General features: G+C 43.6%; 1 protein-coding gene across 2 annotated transcripts; it reads left to right on the forward strand.

Annotated features, from left to right (window-relative positions):
- The first annotated feature begins 232 nt into the window (after nt 1-232).
- Nucleotides 233-20,887, forward strand: vps53 (VPS53 subunit of GARP complex). 2 transcript variants are annotated; one of them, XM_037465387.2, is made up of 22 exons: nt 233-372; nt 882-962; nt 1,330-1,379; nt 1,465-1,531; nt 5,063-5,149; nt 5,527-5,642; nt 6,153-6,272; nt 8,320-8,398; nt 8,556-8,699; nt 8,781-8,923; nt 9,412-9,553; nt 10,127-10,225; nt 10,726-10,820; nt 11,785-12,027; nt 13,555-13,702; nt 14,000-14,082; nt 14,174-14,252; nt 14,435-14,583; nt 14,677-14,746; nt 14,921-15,058; nt 18,981-19,085; nt 19,500-20,887. In XM_037465387.2, the coding sequence occupies exons 1-22, from the start codon at nt 286-288 to the stop codon at nt 19,665-19,667; spliced, it is 2,493 nt and encodes an 830-aa protein (XP_037321284.1). In that variant the 5' UTR covers nt 233-285; the 3' UTR covers nt 19,668-20,887. The 2 variants fall into 2 exon arrangements, with proteins under 2 accessions (XP_037321284.1, XP_037321293.1); XM_037465396.2 differs by having other exon boundaries at nt 10,130-10,225.
- Nucleotides 20,888-20,902: the final 15 nt, after the last annotated feature.

Here is a 20,902-nt window from a genome sequence, read left to right on the forward strand (position 1 = left end):
TCATTGATGACCATCATTGATAATTGATCACCTGGTCATGAACCTTTGTAGGATCATTCAAGTGCACTTTGAGAAGGCAGATGGATGTGAGTAAAGATCAAAGATACAATTGGCACCCAAGGAGAGGAAGGCAAAGAAAGTAAGACGAAGCAGAAAGAAGAAAGATCGGTTAAACTCAAATTTCCCACTGCAGTGAAAGCATCACTTCTTCCGCGTCATCTGGTATCCCAGAATCCACCTCACCAGGAAGTGGGGAAACCGTAGAGGTCTGGTTTTGTTTTGACAATGATGGAGGAGGAAGAATTGGAATTTGCTGAGGATTTGGAGGCTATTTTGCACCTAACCCCAGAGGTGCAACTAGCCATTGAACAGGTAGCTGTCTGACCTCGTTACCTTTGCGGGGTTTAAATCGCCGCTGCCGGTTGTTGCTAACAGACTAGCTGTCATCAAGCCTAAGTGTAATACGTTTCTGTGTGTACGTTAGTGTCTCATGCCCGCTAACCAAGGGTATAAAATGTATATTCTCCCACAACAGGGACATCGTTTTGCCTAATTTATTTATATTTTGGGGTGACGTCAACGTTCGCTGTAAACAACGAAAATAGCACAAATAGTTTACCTTTTACTGTCTCTCTTATGGGGCATTTCCTCGTAAATATTAGAAAACCGTCAACGTTGAGTCATAATTATTTATACAGCAGTAATTTAACGTTGAAACGTTATAATGTTCTGCATTGACTGGCTTTAGTTCATATAATAACGATGACGTTACATCTCCAGTAGGCATGTTGAAGTCCCCCAAACGAATAACACCATCAAATGTTCAGTTTAATTTCGTCTTCCTGCTTCTGAATAACCGTCTTTGATCATTTGTGAACAAGGTTTTCCCCAGCCAGGACCCACTGGACCGAGCGGACTTTAATGCTGTAGAATACATCAACACACTGTTCCCCACCGAGCAGGTACACTGTCCCACAGAAGTATCATTCAGACACACACACACACACACACACACACACCGATGTCGTGCAAACCAATGCCCTAAAAGTGTGTTGCACATGTTTGAGGTTGTATATGCATACAGTATAAAATATACTTGATGCTTGTGCATGTCTGTGTCGATGCTGCATCACCATGAGGGGTCACTGTAGTTTTATTTTGTGTAGTTATTCAACAGCTGAGGTGTCACACAAAATCCTGCATTTGACAATATAAAGATGACATAAATGATTGTTTTGGTTGTTTCAGGAAATTAAGTTATTTCCATAAAATGTGTATTTCTGTCCATTACGTTTAATCCCTCTATTCTCCCCCTCCCCCCCCCCCCAGTCGTTGGCGAACATTGATGACGTGGTTAACAAGATTCGGCTGAAGATCCGGTGAGCCAATTGGTGAAACATTTGTTGCTTCTGTCTGTAGTTTACACTCAATATGACTTTTGCCATTTTGTGTAACCTATGCTAGGCGCCTGGATGACAACATCAGAACGGTTGTGAGAGGCCAGACCAACGTGGGCCAGGATGGCAGACAGGTGAGAAGCTCATATTGGGACGGTCAAAGAAGCACTGTCAACAAAACTTTGTTAATGCAATGTTGGCAGTAGATCACCTTTAAGACAAAAATCTCCTCCTCTTTTTCATTCGGTGTCCTCAAATTATGTTATTTTGTCATGGTTTGCTCTAACAGACCCCTGCATTCATATGAAAATCCTTTTTCCAATATGACAGGATTTTGATGTAGGAAGACTTCTTATTTTAACTTTTAGACCGTGTAGTGGTGACAAAGAACATTTGAGAGGTGTTTGGTTGGGTCTGTGTGGAGAGCAAAAGAAGCGTGCTTGGCCAAAATTCTATCTCTGAATACAAAGGCTGACTATACCCGACCCCTTTGCCCCCCGAGGCTGATCCTTTATGAGCTGTTAACAAAGGCTGATTGATATTTATCCTGGTCTACGTTTGGATGAGAGTATACGGTATAGTTACTTGCACATAATGTAACACAAGGACCTTGCTTGTCCTAATGGGGGACGTGGGGGGAAATTACATTTTTTTCACTTACATACCACCATCACTCGTTGTGCTTTAAACTTCTGTTCAAGTCAGAGTAGTGCCACTGGTTTGTCTCGACCCAGAACCAACTCACTGGCCTGCTCATTCCGCTCTCTATTGCTTCCATGGAAAAAGGACAAGATGACTCAGAGCCATTGCCACCGCTCAAACCGCCTCTCTCTGCGGAAATCTCGTCTGGGAAATATATTCTCCTATGTGAATACTTCAATTTCTTTCAAAGCCAGGCTTTTAGGTTTTTGCTTTAGCTTGTAGAAGCATGAAGGAGACTAACAGCCCATGCTAATTAAATCCAAGTCCTTGCTCTATCAATGGATTGTGGCTTCACGGGAATGTGACACCTGACGGGTGAGGGGTGTACATTCTGACCAGTCGACGCGATTAGGTGTGCGGCGCGGTCGTCGGTGGCCCTGTCTTTCCCAGTTTGCTACTGTTTAGTAGCAGAAACGCTCCACATCCCCTCCAGACCAATAATATTATACAGTCACACACAATCATTTTAGTTTGTTTTTCCAACCCCACGCTGCCATTCCCACATTTCCAGGGGCAAAGAAATTCATGCCGACGGAAAGACGGAGAGGTGTACATTTCAAGATGGAGATTGAGACGTAGAGACTGAGAGGTTGAAATCCAAGACGGCAATATTTATGCAGTGTGGCGAGAGCCAGAGGAGAAAGCGGGGGAAGCAGAGTCATTTTTCATTTTCCTGTAGGGACTCTTAAATATTCCAGGTAAAACCTGGCAGCTAATAGAGCTGCTATTAAGTCCGTTTGTTGGCTGTGTTACTCGGCAACAATAAATACATCTTTACATTTGTTTAATGTGTAAAAAAAAAAAAAGAATAGTGACCACTGAATAGCCTATTGCATTACATTAAGAAGGATGCATGCACACATGGCCCCACAAGCATTAAAAGTAAGATTGACTTTGATACAAATGTATGCAACCTAACACATGCTGAGAAAAAGTGTGTATCTGGATGTGGTTTGACAGTCAAGAGTTTCCTACAACATGTTCTGTTGTATCAAATTGTTTGATCCAAAGTGGGGAGTATAAATAAAAGGGAAATAGAAAAGTGAAGGTGACTTGAAATTGTACTCGAGTAAATACACTTTACCTGAATTTTTACCTTCCACCACTTAGTATTAATACGAATGCAATAGGAAATAGGATGTTGGTTAGTCTTCTCTTGGAACAATTAATGTAGCTGTAAACATCATTTAAATGTTATTTCATTTCTTATGTATTTATATTCCTCAGAATAAAACCTAATTTTACATTAGAAGATGTGGGGTTTTGGATAGTATTTACTGACCGGCTTAACTAGGTTAAACAGTTGTATTCACACTATGAGGGGTTCTATACAAAAGCCTTTCACGAGCTGTTCCTTTCTCTGTTAAGTGAAATTTCTCTCCCTTCTCTCCAAACTGTCTCTTTAAAAATGTTTACATGAAGCGTTGTGCTCTGGCAAGGATCCAACTGTCAAAATAATCCTCCCTGGTTGATCAGATTTACTGCATTTGGCCCTCAACTCAGAAGTTACACTGATCCCTGTCTGAGGGGGAAATGCATCCCGGGCCCGTTAAAGCGTCTCTGTGGAAACTCTATAATTCCTCTTAAATGTGCCTGGGAACCTGTGCTGCTCATTGCAAGTTAGAGATATACCGGCGTGTGTGTGTGTGTGTGTTTGTGTGAGAGCAGATAACAATCTGGGGAAGGGAGGCGCCTGCTGGGCAGTGGTCTCCCTCTGCTTTCCTCAAGGCTAAATACAGGAAACGAGCGCTCGGGAGAGCGACAGAAGGACTCGACTGAGTTTGCATGAGCGCCTTGGAGATTCTGGCCTCTTCTGCATTGGCTTTGTTCTGCACAAGAAGTCCTCTGGGGAACCTCCCTAAAGAATCAGTGGCACTCCCTTCCTCATTCTGATCAAAAAGTAATTGCATAACCTGCATGCTTTTTTTTCCCCCCACCAATTCATTTATCTGATCCGCCGAGAACCAAAGGTTGGCTTAAATCATAAGAAGGATGCAAGCTTCAATTTCTTCTTATCTTCATCCAAGAGAAGTTCTCTGACTTATCATCCATGGCGGACTATCTTGACAGAAAATCATATTACGCCAAGTGAATTACATTTTAGAGTTAGTTAGTTTAAGAACATTCGGGGCTGCAGTCTCCATGGAGGGATCAATTAAATGATTTATAAATCAACAAATTATTACTCATTTTGGCTCGTTTGGCCTCGTCTTGGCTTTGTCTGTCTCTCTGCGACACTGCCACCAAGTGCTGCACTTCAATCGGGAGGGAGAATTAGTCCTCTGCTGCCAGTGCAAGCTGTATTTATGTTTGTGGAGAGGTGCTTGTAAACGGGGGGAAAATTCCTTGCACAGTTGTTGCCGGCTGTTTGCATTCCTTGAGAAAGAGAGAGAGGAACGGAAGGAAGGGGTGTGTGTGTGTGTGCGTGTGTGTGCGTGTGCGAATCTAGGAGAGTCTAGTTGTGTCACAGCATTTGGTCAAGTGAAGCCGATTAACATAGCTTCAGATGTCGGAACAATATCTCTGTGCATGCCATCAGAGAACAGCTGCCGTGTTCTACATTTAAATAACAGGTTTACTATCTTACAACTCTTAACGGTCTAATGTTAACTGATTCAGTCGGGCTCAGAAGGCTGTCAAAAGTGCTAATTATCTCCCTCAGCCTTTATAGTGACAACCTTCATGCAGAGATTAGACCTATCCATGTCAGATATCTAGATAGCTCGCCAATTAGTCCGTGGAGCGGTCCTGGAAATGGCTTACGGTTTTTCATTTCATTTATTTTTGTTACAATGTTTCTGTCTTTCTACATGATTTTGTGGATGAAAGACAATCTGACATTAGAAGTGAGAGCATTTTTGTTAAGTCAGAGTAACACTCATTATCAGTGTTTTCTACAAACCGGTTGAAATGTAGCCTTCTCTGTATACTTTCATATTGCTTTTTTTCTTTTTCTTGGGCAGGCTTTGGAGGAGGCCCAGATAGCCATCCAGCAGCTTTTTGGTAAAATCAAAGACATCAAGGACAAGGCGGAGAAGTCTGAACAAATGGTATGTGCACACGTTCACACCTACACACATACAAAAGTGGCCCGTTAAAGCTTATAAGGGAGCTGAGCCGTGACCATAGCACAGGCTAAGTGCACTCTGTATCCTTTTCATATAATAGAGGCCTGTGAGGGAGATTTATTTATAGTCGAGGTAATGCACCTTCCGTGTGCGTCCGTGACTGTGTGTGCGTGTGTGTGTCAGAGGAAGGTCGGTGAGCTCGGTGGGTAAGAAAAGGATGAGGGGGGAGGGGGGGGGCGGCCCTCCCTCAGGATGTGTGTACTGTAGGGGCGACCATTCCCACCTGTGCACTTTCACCTTCTCCTTTCCTGGTGCGGCGATTCGACCAATCCGTCTCACTTGTTCCTCTTCCTGCACAGGTCAAGGAGATTACGAGGGACATCAAGCAGCTGGACCACGCCAAGCGCCACCTGACTACCTCCATCACCACCCTCAACCACTTGCATATGTTGGCAGGGGGTGTTGACTCTTTAGAGTGGGTACCGTCACATTTAACAGAGCGGACTGAGCTACGTACACAATTTACCGTAGAGATCGCTAGACCAAAATAAAACATTTAGGGTCGTTAAGTGGCTCTTTATTTGCAACATTAGCTGCTGCCAGTACAATGCAGCCACAAAGAACCATGGAACCATAGGCTGAATGATGAGTTTTTTTGCGTACCTCTTCTTTCATTGATGTCATTAAGCGGCAAATGTTTATTGATGACATTGTATCAGATTTAACTGCAAAACAAGAAATATATCCCATAACATGTCCCCTTTTTTCAAATGGGTGCAAAGAAATTCTATTCTGCAGTCCCCACAATAGGCCAAATCGTTTTAATCTTTAATATCCATATACTTCTGTATTCTCTTTGCAATGGTTTATTTGTTCATATAGCTGTGTTTGTGTCACTATTTTACAATTCTACCGTAGGGGATATACATATTAATATTTTCTTTGTATAATATAAGAATTAAATTACATATATCTTCTGTTCCAGAGCCATGACCAGAAAAAGGCAGTACGGTGAGGTTGCCAACCTTCTGCAAGGGGTGGTTAATGTGCTTGAACATTTCCACAAGTACATGGGCATACCCCAGATCCGACAGCTTTCTGAGAGGTAAGTCATGTGCACACACTAACAAACACACACACACACACACTAGTGATGTACTGTTGTGCTTACATCAAGTTATTTCTTCACGTATTTCCCTCAGCTACACTTTCTATCAGTGTATCTGCTACACTGCAGATGCCTTTAATCGCCTCAAGCTGTTTGGTGAAGAGCGTAGCTATAAGACGTTCAGAGCTTGATCTTTGCATACAGCTGAAATATTCCATAGCTTGTCAGCTGAACTTGGCTGGAAGTATTAGATCCTGTTTATGTAGATTTTCACACACAATCACGCACAGCCCCACACATACAGGAACTCACAGGAAGGAAACGCTGAATAGGGTCTCATTATGCCAGAATTTCTTTTATTGTGAGAGATTAGGGGGATAATCATCTGAGGATTTGTTTGCGTCTCTGTGTTCTGTGTGCGTATGTGTTTGGGTGTGTATCTGTGTAAAATGAATTGAATACATTATGCACGGAACAAAGTGCATTGTTACACTGTTGCTTCCCACAGTCCTGACTGATTCTATTTCCATTTCCACAATATTTTTCCAAGAACATTAGAATCGATCTGGGAGAACTTATCCAAGCTGATGTTCAAATTCAAAGTAGTGCGGATCCCCGAAAACACAAAATAAAGATGACCATCTGTTCTGTTTTGACTGAGGTGTGGCAGACTGCGTTCATACAGCAACAGCTGCGTAGAAGAAGAGACTGCTGGAGGAACAGATGATAGGAGGGACACGGGGAGGGGGTACAGACAGACAGCTGGACACAAACACTTAATAGAAAGTAAGTGATAGGAAAACCTCTGATAACCGACGGCAGACTGGAAATAAATCAGATGTTCACAGAATTAAAGCCAGGAGGAAGAGCAACTAAGGGATGTTTAGAGTATTGCTAACTGTATAATTAAACCATTTTTGTATGGTTAATAAGAGCAAGCCGATGAAATACTACACATTACTTTTCAATTCTGAATTTGTATATGAAACAAATATGTAGATTAAAACCAAATTGAGTAAGCAAGTAGAATAATTGAGTCTGGCATATTTATCCAATGAACTAAAGATGTACAGAAAGTCAACCGAAATAGATACATACATTTTTTTTATGTAGGCTAAAATAAATAAATAAAATCATTTTCATAAAAATAAGCGTGCACGTTTTGGCTGTAAAGACTATACAAGATTTTTCCCAGCTTTCAAAATGCACATTCCACTTTCACACAGAGTTTATAATTGAAATGCAAATTAGAGCTTTGATCAGACATTTCTCAATTCCTGTCTCAGCATATGTAATTCTGTGTAGGAAATTGGCCTAAGAGTATTCCTTAATGAGCCTTTTTCTTTTCATTACTTTTTCCTCACGGTCGGAACTACACGGTGGCTGTCACGTGCAAATCTTTGTCTCATTATTGTGTAGTGAGTGTAAGCACGGTCAGACCTGCTGCAGACAGCTTGTTCTCTGTGAGATCAGCTTATCGGAGTGTGAGGCCGGAGCTGCACACAGGGTGTGTGTGTGTGTGTGTGCGTGTGTGTGTGCGTGTGTGCGCCTCGTTGTCAGCGGCCGGTCGAACTCATGTAGGTGGTTGAGCTGAGAGGCGACAGCGAGCACTCGTAACGAAGGTTACCAGTTGAGTTGCCATCCATCTGTGATATCATCTCAGGCCCCCTCTCCTGTTTATTCTGGACGATTGTCCCGGCTTCGAGTGCTGTCCTTGGTGAACTCGGCCCGAGAGCCTTCAGGCAATCACAGAATCTCTGAGGACTGGACGGGCTCAGACTTTATTATGTTAGTATTCCTCCAGCGTAGTTTTCCAGATATTTTACACTATCGATTCTCTGTGGGTGCTCCGTCTCGATGTTTGCCAGCAGGTAACTGTGTATATAGCCCGTGTATTCTTCAGTTGTTTGGGGAATAATTAAACTCTGTATCTTTTAACTGGATGTCAGCTTTAAAGTTTTATATGTTAAGTTTCCAAATGAAATTGTCTACATTCCGATATGATACTGAATCATTTTGTGCCATTGGTTTATATCCATTCTAGGGTAAAGGCAGCTCAGAGTGAGTTGGGGACCCAGATCCTGGCAGATTTTGAGGAATCTTTCCCCTCTCAAGGCTCCAAGGTATACATGTTGTTATGGGAATCTGGAGTTTTAGGTTTTTAGGATGCGTTTCCATTTCATTTCTGGACAGATTAACTCCATTGATGTCTATTTAGACAATGTTCTCCTTTTGTCTCCCCCCATGCAAATGTTTATGTCAACCCATTCATCCATCCAGAGAGCAGGAGGTCCCAGTAACGTGCTCAGAGATGCCTGTTTGGTCGCCAATGTGCTGGATCCGCGCATTAAGCAGGAGATCATCAAGAAATTCATCCGGCAACACCTCTCAGAGTACCTGGTGTTATTCCAGGAAAACCAAGATGTGAGTCAGACCTGTAGTTCCATTACGCAAGGGATTGAATAAAGCGGCATTAATGTAAATGTGTTGCACCCCGTTTCTCAGGTGGCGTGGCTGGACAAGATTGATCGTCGCTATGCCTGGATCAAGCGGCAGCTGGTGGACTACGAGGAGAAGTACGGACGCATGTTTCCCGAGGAGTGGTGCATGACGGAGCGCATCGCTGTCGAGTTCTGCCACGTCACCAGGTGAATACACATTCTGACGTAGAGCATCAGAGCTGATATCAATATGGGGGATTGGTGCCTTTTTCCTATTAAATGGATATTATATATAATGTTAATGTCCAGTTTCTCTGTCCCCAATGAAAAAACAAAAAAGGCAGGAATTGAGGAATCGACTGTGGCACTCTTCTGGGTTACGAAGTAAACCACATTTTATCAGTTTTTATCAGGGACCTAGTATCCACACTTCCTCAGACTTTTCCTCTCAACTACATGGGGGAAGAAGGAGTGGGCACCGTTCGTTCATTACTCCCAGCTGCGGCTGACAATAAAACACATCTGGCAAGAATTGTAGTAGTGTCGTTAGAAAATAAACCATGTTTCTGCTAAAAGGACGGATGAAACCGTTCTGCACTATCAAGGATCATTAGGAAACGTTCTGGGATGTCAAATCTTCGAAATCGAATCGAAACTAATTTGATGTCCAATTTCATTTCATGCGCGTCTCTAAGGGTGGAGCTGGCCAAAGTGATGCGCACACGAGCCAAGGAGATCGAGGTGAAGCTGCTTCTGTTTGCTATTCAGAGGACGACGAACTTCGAGGGTCTTCTGGCCAAACGTTTCACGGGATGCACCTTGACGGACGCACCCGGAGTGAGAGAAGCACACACAGACAAACAGCGCATACCGCTCCATTCATAACCAAGTACAGCTGCAAACTTTTACTGTTGTTGTAGAAGAAATCGTAGCATGCAGATTGGCCCAGTTAAGGCTGAACATTTCGCTGAGGTTGCTTTTTTTTTCTTCTTTTTGTAAGAACAATCCCATTTATATGAAACTGCAGATTCTTTGCTCGTTGTGTTCTACTCTCTCCATCACCGCTTAAGGAAACCTTTTTAATCCAGGTCATTACGGCGTGGGGGAGGTAGAAGTGACGCACTGAGAAGGGACAAAATTATGATTATTTTGACTGGGGACATCTCGCCCCGTTTACACCCCGGCCCGTTCGGTTCTGTAATTCAATCAGGGATTTGGTCAGTTGGAATTTTATAATTGGGGGTACAGTTGACCCGTCAAATGATCTGCATAAACATGGAAGCAAGCGATAATTACTGAAGCAGTTCCGTCAGTCAATAGTATTCATAGCACGGAAGCCCTTGGTGGCAGCCGAACCCTTAATGCTGAGCAATAGAAAAACATGCTGAAGTTGTATCTGTGCTTTTCTAGCAGAAGAAGCCAGAGAGCACTCTGGACTCCACTAACCCCTTCCTGGACGATGAGGGAGGTGAGGACGTGGGGGCAGATAAAGACGATGATCTGTCTAAGGTGAGTTGACCTGGAATGACCTCGTCTAGAGGGGCAATCGGTTGCTGCTCCATGTGGAGCTTTTTTTCTTCCAATTTTTTTTTTTTCTCTCTCTCATTTTCCAAAGTGTTCCTCATAAAGGGAATATTACATAATGCCAATTTGCACTTGGCAACGCAGTGGAAAGTAGAACAGCGGCGTAGCAGGCATTTTTAAATATTCTACCGTGTTCTACCTCGATTTACAACCGTGTGCCTATGAGGCAGTAGTTAGAACATAAGAATGTCATCTGATATGCAAGTTATTGTGTCTGAAAGATATTACGTACGCCAGGGAGAAACTAATCTAACCTAATATGGAGGTCAAGTTATACTTCTCATTATAACCCAACACCATTGAAGCTGTCACCACCTTGTCTTATAAAACAGCGTTTGTCATTTTCTTCACTGATCAGGAGCTACAACTCATGGCTTTTTTTTCACTTATTTCCTTGTCCCCCCCCCCCCCCCCTTTTATTTCAGCCAAGGAAGCCAAAAGCTCCGGACAACCCTTTCCACGGCATTGTCTCCAAGTGCTTTGAACCTCACCTCTACGTCTACATCGAATCCCAAGACAAGTGAGCCAAACACACACACACACACACACACACACAACCCCACCGGGTCCAAATCGGGTGGTTGTACACACAGTCCGGATCAGGAGCAGGTTGTGTTTTACACGCCTCCCCTTTTCCATTCCCCACCCGTCAATCACATCCCCCGCTGCCCATTCTACTTCATGGGCTCTTGTTCCTGTTCATGTCTCTGTCTCCACTGCGGCAGAAATGTTTCCCATTAGCTACGCGACCACAGCGGCTGGGAGAAAGAAAGAGAGAGGGAGGTTGAATAAGTGCTGCCACAGCAGATCTGCCTGTTTTCCTTCCCACCTCTTTATTTTATTTCTTTTTTTTTGGTACCAGTCTCCTTCTGTGTGATTTTTGTTTGCATTGTCTTCTCTTCAGCTCTTTTTTTTTTTCTTCTTACTTTACATTTGAAAGTATTTTTCTGTTGTCTTCCTATCCTTTTTCTTCTACCACCATCCTTCACTCCTCCTCCATCACTCCACTTCTCCAGTCACAGTGATCGCCCCTGAAACTGAGCATAGTTCTGCAGCCCCCGGCCCGCTGGGTCGTTAAATGGAACAGGATTGACCTATTCCGCAGCTACAACCTCGTTTTAATCCAAAAGCCTTACACAGGCAGCAGCCAGATCAGCCTATTCCCAGTGGGACGTAGCATTGGGAGAACAGTGGCCTGCTTGTTTTGTCCTTGGCTTTAGTTCCCAGATTCAGTAGGATTGGACCACACCAACTGACTGTGGACCTGTTCACTGTACTACTGGAGATTTTTATGCTTAGAATGTTCTGTTCTATTTATCAAGGTGGCACTGTGTCTCTGCTTGTTATTTTATCACTTTAGGAAACCATTTTGATGTTTTTAACATTTCAATGTTTATAGTTATATATTTATTCTCATTCTAAATCCAACCAGCCGTTTGTGAACCTGTGTGATTTTTTTTGTTGGGCTGTTCGGGTATCTGCAGGAACCTGGGCGAACTGATTGACCGCTTTGTGGCTGACTTCCGAGCACAAGGTCCACCCAAGGCAGGCACAGAGGAGGGCGGAGCCGTGCTGCCCAGCTGTGCCGACCTGTTTGTCTATTACAAGAAGTGCATGGTGCAGTGCTCCCAACTGAGCACCGGAGAACCAATGATCGCCCTCACAACCATCTTCCAGAAATTCCTGAGAGAGTACGCCTGGAAGATCCTCTCTGGCAACCTGCCTAAGTAAGAATGGTACAGTTGGGGTGTTTTTAAGAAAGGTGCATATTGGAATTGGTAGGATGCTCAGGGGTTGTCGTGAGTAGACTTCTTTATAGTAGAATTCAATCAGTCAATGACCCAATAGAAGACAAGAATTAGCATGATATTCCTAAAGCAACCTGCTTCAATATGTAGACACATGGCTGAAGTCTAAATGTAGTGGTCAGTAGATGGTGGCTCCAAGAAAGTCTGACTGATTGAATTGACGTTTAAAAAAAGCCCTTATTTTATTTATTACATATATTATAACTATTGTCTGTGTATTTCCCTGTGGCATAGATCTCCATTTCTTTCCAAAAACTATTTGTAAACGTATTTTAAGCGTTTCTATCCATGGGAATCATTACAATTTCTGGGAAGTAACATTATTTAATTTAAATTAAGCAACATATTTATTTAGGATTCGTTTTTCATGAACAAGTATGTCATGCCTATATTTGTTCATTTTTTCTGGTACGGCTGTTTTAGGGGTTTACCTTAAAACGTAATGTCTTCAGTCCTCGCTGTGTTTGATGGATTGCAATGGCATGCAATGAGGGATCTGGATTTGGTTATGTTGTGGCAAAGCCTGACATGCTGCCAGTAAAAACCTGGCTCAGTGGACACATCACAAACTCATCACTGGCTACGGTAAACACACAGGCGCGCCGTGTTTCGGTCTCAGATATGCATGCATGCATGCATGCATGCATGTTAAACACTATTGCCCTCTCTGACTAATGCATACCATACTCTGGGCTGTATGCAAACACGCTGCAAAGATGCACTCAAAGGCTTTGCAAGAGCGTACACATGCAGACACGGTCGTCAAATGTGGCGTGCTGTGAATTGGGTTTTGCGAGGTTTGGCGAGAGGCCCCTCGAAAGGAGCTCAAACTATGTTGTGGTTTTACCCACGTCTCTGTTATGACGTTTATTAATGACTGGGTCGCCGGTGAAGACTCGTTGGTGAAGCATCTCGACACTTCCCTCTGCTTCTAGTTATGCCTCAGTTAATACTTTACCCACCAGGAGGTTTTCTTTCAGGCGCAGTAGCCAACAAGGTCCACATCAGCCATTATGAGGAAGAGCAATAGAGAGCCTCTTGGGGTTTGTCTCAAACCCTGGACCCTGTAATTCACCCTATAACTTAAAGGAAAGCGCTGATTTATTATCCAAGTAAAGAATATGAAGGCAGCGCAAACACTTCAAATACACAAGACTGAACCAGCAATCTCTCACACATTGATTGATACCTTAATGTGAGTACTAATACGTTATAACAGCTAAATCTTCATTATTCATCACTAGTAGAAACTCCATTTTTCCCGTTTAGATCTGTTGCCAAACCCATGCTGTTTTTTTGTCAGAAATGTCAAACTTGCATTATTTATGTGAATTACCATCTATGACTGACACTAATACTAATTGGCCCTTAAATAACATCCCAGTCTTGGTTAGCCCATCTTTTTTCTGTCTCTGTTTTTACTCATTTTCTCTCCTTTCTGTCCAGATCCAACAGTAACAGCGGGGGTCTCACCATCAGCAGTCTGCTGAAGGAGAAAGAAGCCTCAGAAGCTGCAAAGTTCACCGTGGACGAGCTCTGCCTGATCTGTAGCATCCTCAGCACTGCCGAGTACTGCCTGGCTACCACACAACAGGCAAGCATACCGATGCATAAGGCCTGCAGAGTCTTTGCCTTTGGTTGACCTGCAGGGTCTGTGTAAGCTGGGGAGCACAAGCAATGTCCATCATGCAGCAGTTACTCAACCTGTGTTTCATCAGCGTTTTAAGGAACTGACGGTGACAGTTCTGATTACAATAAACTCTTAAAGGTTTCATCCACACTGTATTTCAACACACAAACAGCACATTTCATTCACACATTTCAAAAAACTTGGGAAAGGATGAACTCAAAGTATGCTTTTATGTGTTTATATCTGTTTTTTATGTTCCAGTTGGAAGAGAAACTTAAGGAAAAAGTGGATAAACTCCTAGTGGAAAGAATTAATTTGACAGGGGAGATGGATACTTTCAGCACGTAAGTGACAACTACCAGCTCCTCATTCAAACCTGACGGCTATAATGTGATGTTTTAACGGTCTAAATGATTAGCTTTCATGTTTTCTCAGTGTGATCTCAAACAGTATCCAGCTACTCGTTCAAGATCTTGATGCCGCCTGTGACCCTGCTCTCACTGCTATGAGCAAGGTTTGTCATATTCACATTTTTGGGAATGTCCCCACGCCGTCAATCATCATTCCCAAACTCCATATTGTCCATATTAAAAAAATGTTATCTTTTAAAGGATTGTCACATAAGCCTGACGTTGAAGAACATTTGAACGCTAGCCTATGATGATAAAGCTTCCTCTCTCTCTCTCCCTCTCTCAGATGCCGTGGCAGAGCGTGGAGCATGTGGGGGACCAGAGTCCTTACGTGACGTCAATCATCATGCACATTAAGCAAAATGTGCCCAACATCAGAGACAATCTGGCCTCCACACGCAAATACTTCACACAATTCTGCATCAAGTTCACAAAGTACAGTAGACACACATTCATGTGTGCTTTATTTATCTACCCACAATGCCGCAGTGTTCCCAAAGTTGATTGATCACTTCCTTCTTTCCTTAGTTCTTTCATTCCCAAATTCATCAACCACTTGTTCCGATGTAAGCCCGTCAGCATGGTGGGCGCTGAACAAGTAAGTTTAATTTATGCTAAAACATTCATGAAGCTTCATTTGAGCTCCTCTGAGTTATCCTCTTAAGCACATTTTAATGTGTATATATTATGAATGAAATTTAATTCCGTGCACAGGTTTAGTCTTGAATATTTCTCCTTATGAGTATCTGTCTCGTGTTTCCAATTCGACCAGCTCCTCCTCGACACTCACTCGCTGAAGACGGTCCTGCTGGATCTGCCCTCCATAGGATCCCAGGTGCTCCGCAAGGCACCTGCCAGCTACACTAAAATAGTGGTGAAAGGCATGACCCGCGCAGAGATGATCCTTAAGGTGAGGGACCTCACATTCAAAATAGGAAAAAAAAACACTCAACCCGGCTCTTAAAGTGATGATTTCAAACTGTTTACCCGTCGCGTTTAAACCCAGAACGAGCTCCTTTCTTTAACTGATATATTTTAATACGAACGTGAGTTCTTCTCTAAATACAAGGTCGTTCAACTTAAACACATCATCAGAACCACTCAATCTTCATGGGACACTTCAGGTTTTATGACATTTATCTTGGGTGGCTGAATTCATGCTGGCCATTTTTACAAGCAAAGTTTCCCTTTCAGTCCTTTCAAGGCTTGGAACCTTAGAGGAGACCCTTTAGTGTGAGTGCCGTCTGACTGAGTTTTCTTCATCTCGTTTTCCATTGTACAGTTTTAATGTTCAAATTCTGCCGTATCCAGTTTAACAAGAGACTGGCACTACCTGCAGGAAGCTGTTTTTTCCAGCGTAAGAAGTAACAAAAGACAACATTTCTCCTTTGTGTGTCTGTGGCGAGCGAGTATTTAAGTGTTTGTTTTGATTCACTCACGCACATTATCAACTCAGAGTTCATTTTGGGGCGGAATACCCTTTAATTGTGTCTTTAACCCCTCTAACAATAGCACTTTATGAGCATCTTTCTGTAAAATAACCCACCTCGGGGGAATAGTAATCGACCTCATGCACTCTTGGCTTAATGAGTGAAAGGCGGGCCAACACAAGACACACACACACACACACACACACACACCCTGAGCCAAAGGTGTGAGCGAGTAATTACATAGAGAGATGCAACCAATGCGTCTACTCCCAAAAATACGTACAGTTTAACGTGGTGTAGATGGACGTGGTTCTGCCAGTTAGCTTCGCCTCATAGGACCCAGGAGGACGATGGTATGTGTCTGCCGCAGATAAACCACACCCTAATTAACTGCCTCTGGAGTGTACAGAAATGCACACACACACACACACACTCACACGTGCATGCCTCTCCCTTGATTTCCCTCGGACTCCTGGGAGGCCTTCCTTACTTCCTGAAGTCATGGGGTCTGGACTGCCTCGACCTTTTTCACAGCAGTCAGAGTGACTTGCTCTTGTCCTGCTATGCTGCGCTGTAGTTAATGTGCTTATAGTGCGGCAACCACTCTTCAAACCTTTCCTAGATTTGGGCCTTCAGACCCCTCTCGCCGTTTCACATTTGACAGCTTCTCCGGTTCTTTTCTACTCAGATGCACACTTTTCCATATGGTCTGCATGAGGCGTGTCTTTGTTCCCCCCGGAGAAATGCCCTGAATTTACTGTATATAAAAGAATTTCCACTCATCTGCCACACATTAAAGCCGCTTTCACATTATAGAATTATAGAATGCATTCACATCAGCTTTCACTGTCGAGCTTCTACTGGGTTTGACTTCCAGTGGGCCCCTTCAGCTGGAATGTGATCTACAAGGCTTGGGAAGAGCTCCCCAAGACGTATCCAACACAGCACTAAGGCCTTCAAATGATTCAATTCAAATTCTGTGACAGGGGAAGACATATTTGTTGTGAAGGATCGAAATTTTACTGCAAAAATAATATCCATAGAAACACCAGCAAACATCCTTTAGGAAAAAAGTCTTGGTGATAAACTTCTCGATTCAGTCAAACATTTTGTTCTCTGCAGCAAGAAGGAATTTGAGGATGAGTTCTCTGTTTTTTTGTTGTTGTTGTTTTTTTAAAAGAGCCGTACAAAGAGACTTTTAAAAAGGGTTCCAAGCCTTTGAGCAAGAAAGCCCGTATGAGTGCCACGGCCCGCCTTTTAGCCACCGACTTGCAGGTAATTGCTTCCACCTTGAGTTGGGACTGAGGCCTCTGAAAGACAAACCCATCTAGGGTCAATGCAAGAATTCCTGTGTCCAGCCTCAACAATGGTTTTAAATTACGCTGGGACTTGAAATCAAATCTGGCTCACCCCGCGCCAAGAAGCGGCTGAACATGGGAGCGCTGAAAGGAGCACTTTACCAAGGAATTCAACGCTCACGTTGAGATTTAAGCCGGTGGCTCACGGCAGGATTCCTTGTACATTTTAAATAATTAACCATTATGTATATTCCTTGAAGTGAAGTGGGGTTTTTTTTTTTTTGGAGAAATTGCTTAAATGGTCCAAAGGGGTAAGCAAAGCTTAGTGTGAGCAAAGCTTGTTTTGATCTGATGCATGAACATCCTACTCATAGCTGTCCTATAAGCTTCTCTTCCTACAGTGGTGTAGGATTCAAAAAATCTATACATAATGGTCGTTATTTATATACATGTATCAATGCTTGGTGTTGCATGTGCACAGCTGCACATTTTCCCATTCTTAGCTTCTGGTTGTCGACGCTGTCCGCCGGTTGTGTGCTGCTGGGCAGGTAGCACACTGCGGTTAGACAGCCTGGTCCCGGAAAGCAGCTGCTGAAGTGGGAGGAGGGCTGCGCCAAAACAACAAGGTTCTGTGTCCTAAAACCCAAACAATGAGCTTAAAGGCGTTTAAATGGCTGATAAAGCTGAATAGAACTGCAATCAATCTGGGTTTATCCGTACTACTACTAATACTACTACTATTAACATTATCCACGGCCATTTCATGAATTCTATGTGCAATTTTCTATTCATACACATCCAAAAGAATACAGATTAACGGTATTGAAGGTTCAAACTGAATACTGTCTTGGTCGACAGCTCAGTTCAGAGAGAATAATCCGTGGCTTCTGCTTCTACGGTGTGCACAGTGTTGAATGGGACTTCATATGTGTGTGTTTGTCTGCTCGGTTATGTTCAAAGTACACGGGATCCCGTCTGGGACGGCCTCTCCTGGCCGGTGCGACGCTTGTGAGACGTGGCTGTTTTCCACGCTCCTCCAGCCCGGCCCACCTAGCGCCGGCTCTCTCTCTCTCTCTCTCTCTCTGTGTCTCTCTCTCTCTGCGTCTCCTTTCAACCTCTAAAGTTTTCTTCTGGGAAATATCTAAAAGTCAAACTCCCTTCCCCACTCCTGTTCAGCCTGAAGCCCCCCCCGCCACCCACTTTCCCCCTCCTTGCTCAGTTGCTCTCACTCTCCCTTTTTATGCCCTTTTTCATTCTTAAACTCTCTCTCCCCCTTTTTTTTACGAGGTCCCTACAGGCCTTTCCTTTGGCCTGGCTCCAGGACAGTTGCTAAGTAAATCACTCAGTCAGCAGGACTAGTGAGAAGGCAAAGAATTCCACACAATCCTGAGCCTTTCATGCCTGCTCTTCCCTCTACCTCCCTCCCTCCCTCCCTGGGCAGCTCATCTTCTCATATATGTTACCTCAGGTAGAAAAGAATAAAACACAGAAATGGACCGATTGGGGGGGGGGGGATTCTCTCTTCTTTTTCTTCTTCTTCTTTTAAGTGAAGGACAAGAGAAACATTTTTTTGCCTGCTTGAGATGGGAGGTGGTGGTCTGTCGGCCATGTGTTGACCTGCCTGCGAGAAATGCTACCCGATCCATGTTCTCCCCCCCCCCCCCTCCAGTCTCTATTGTCGGGGGCAGGAGAAAAAAAATAGAATCCCATCCAGAAAGACATGTGCTCCTTTAAACCCTTTCTGCCCGGTCTTGACTAATGCAGATTGTTTTGCCCAGACTCGTTATTGTATAATAATAATAATTACCAGTCAAACCAACTCTAGCCCACGGGTGCATAATAGTCAAAAATGAGTGCTCGGTGGGCTCCTAAATACAGAACATAGTCTCAACTCGGTTTTGCTGCCAGAACTACTTGGTTTGTTGGTAGTAGCCCCCCCCCCCCGCCCCCCACCCGACCTGACCCCACCCCCCCCCCCCTCCCTAATTTGGGCCCTAGCCGCCCCATGTGGGATCATTTAAAGAATCATTTGGGTCGCTCCATGATTGTTCACAGAAAAGAAAGGGAGGGGTGGAGAGCAGCATTAAAGCCCACTTTTCCGCAGGTGGTGATGGCCCCACATGAACCGCCGGTGGTGTTTGTTGACAACTACATCAAGCTCCTGGCCGACGGGAACCCTGAGACCTTCCAGAAGATTCTGGACATGAAAGTCAGTTGGTTTTCTACTCCCATGACGACAAAGTCCTAGTTGACATTTATTTGCAGTCCTTAGCGTTGGCTTGGACCTGGTTAGTTTCTCAGCCCCCCCCCCCCCCCTGGTTCTGTTGGAGGTAATGAAATGCTCTGAAGTCCACTGGTTAACATCTGCACACAACACCTGGATGTAGTCTTTATCGTTCTATATTTTTTGTATTGATTGAAATGTGTTAATAAGATAACTTGAGCGGTGCTGGTAGGTTAGTTACCTCTCGACAGAACCGGGTCGAAAAATACAACAAAAAATGTATAAGCATCTTTCCCAAAATATCCACGTCATGGCTTTGTCCTTGTGATTTCTCAGGTATGTTTTTGCTGTTGTCGTGCGCTGTGTTGACATCTTTTGCTTCCCCCCGGGGTCGCGTAGGGTCTGAAGCGCAGCGAGCAGAGCAGCATGCTGGAGCTCTTCAGGCAGAGGCTCCCCACGCCACCTTCCGGGGCCGAGGGCGGGGCCTCGCTCTTCAGTGCCCCCACCCCTGAGCAGGAGTCCTCTCGCATCCGCAGACTAGAGAAACTGATCAAGAAGAGGTTGTGAGAAGCAGACCCGCGTTGAAATGGAATCCCGAAAGTGATAACGGCTGCCGCTCTCGTCTTTTTACTGTAGTTCATCTCAAAGACTTTTTTTTTTTTTTTTTTTTTTTTTTTTTTAATGCTCCATCGAGTCACCGTGGAGAAAAGGCCAGAAGGCTCGACTGAATGTTCTGACGGACAGTCATTTGAACCTGAGCCGAAGCTGGATTATGAAGAAACTTCCTCAAATGCTACTGGCTGTTGTTGCATATGTACCTTTTCTTTTCATGACACTAATGATTTGAGTTTTGTAACCGTAGCACGTGTGTGCGATGAGAGAAACAAACCTTATGCTGTTAACTGAAGTGTCCTCACAGAGCCTCTCTTTGGCGTGTCTAATCCACAATGATTACAGGGGAACCTGATCTTAATTAAACTTAATAACATATTTGAAAGGGTACGCATGGTTTTCCTCAACTATTAAAATGTATTTTATTTTGAAAATGATGTGCATGTCAGCCATCCATTCAAGGGGATACAGGTGTTGGTTTTGTTTGTTAAAATGAATCCCTTAGTCCCTTAGTCTGGGACTAACGTGATCTTTTAAATTCCTGCTTCGTCAGTGCCGACTCTCTTTTCAAAGTCCTTTTAGGCTTACTTAAAAATGAATGTTTGCAGCATACTAAGTCTGTACGTAAGAGTCAGTCTTATCTGTTTAACGGTCCAAAAATATTCTTTGATAATTGAGTCCTGAATTTATCATTCTAACTGTCGGCCAACACAAAGTTAAGTGAGTCTCTGAAGCTGCTCTCTCACAAAAACCCTACATTGTCAGATACATCTCTGTCTGGAAGAAAAGGAAATCAAGTCAAGTTCAGGCAAAACGTGCAAGAGAGTTTTTGGGAAATGTTGTATCATGCTCTCCGGTCGCATGCCAAATGAACTCAATGAAAGCCAGTTGCTGTTGCATCTCTGTTTTTTCATCTTTTTTTGTTTTTACTTTGCAAGAAGACCCACCATTCCCTGCCTCTGATTGGCTTAATTTGTTTGGTAAGATTTGTAGTATTAATGATTCCAATTCAGATGTACAGTGCTATCATACACAAACACAATGACCTGATTTTTTTGTTTTTGTTTTTAAATGTTGTCAAACGACTGGTCCATCAGGGATTTAAATGGCGATGAGCCATATTCAAACTTACACTGATAACAAGACAATAAATAGCACGTGATATGAAAAACACATCCACGCCTTCATGT

Source organism: Pungitius pungitius, chromosome 3 (assembly GCF_949316345.1).
Source record: "Pungitius pungitius chromosome 3, fPunPun2.1, whole genome shotgun sequence".
In the NCBI taxonomy this organism is placed as follows: Eukaryota; Metazoa; Chordata; class Actinopteri; order Perciformes; family Gasterosteidae; genus Pungitius; species Pungitius pungitius.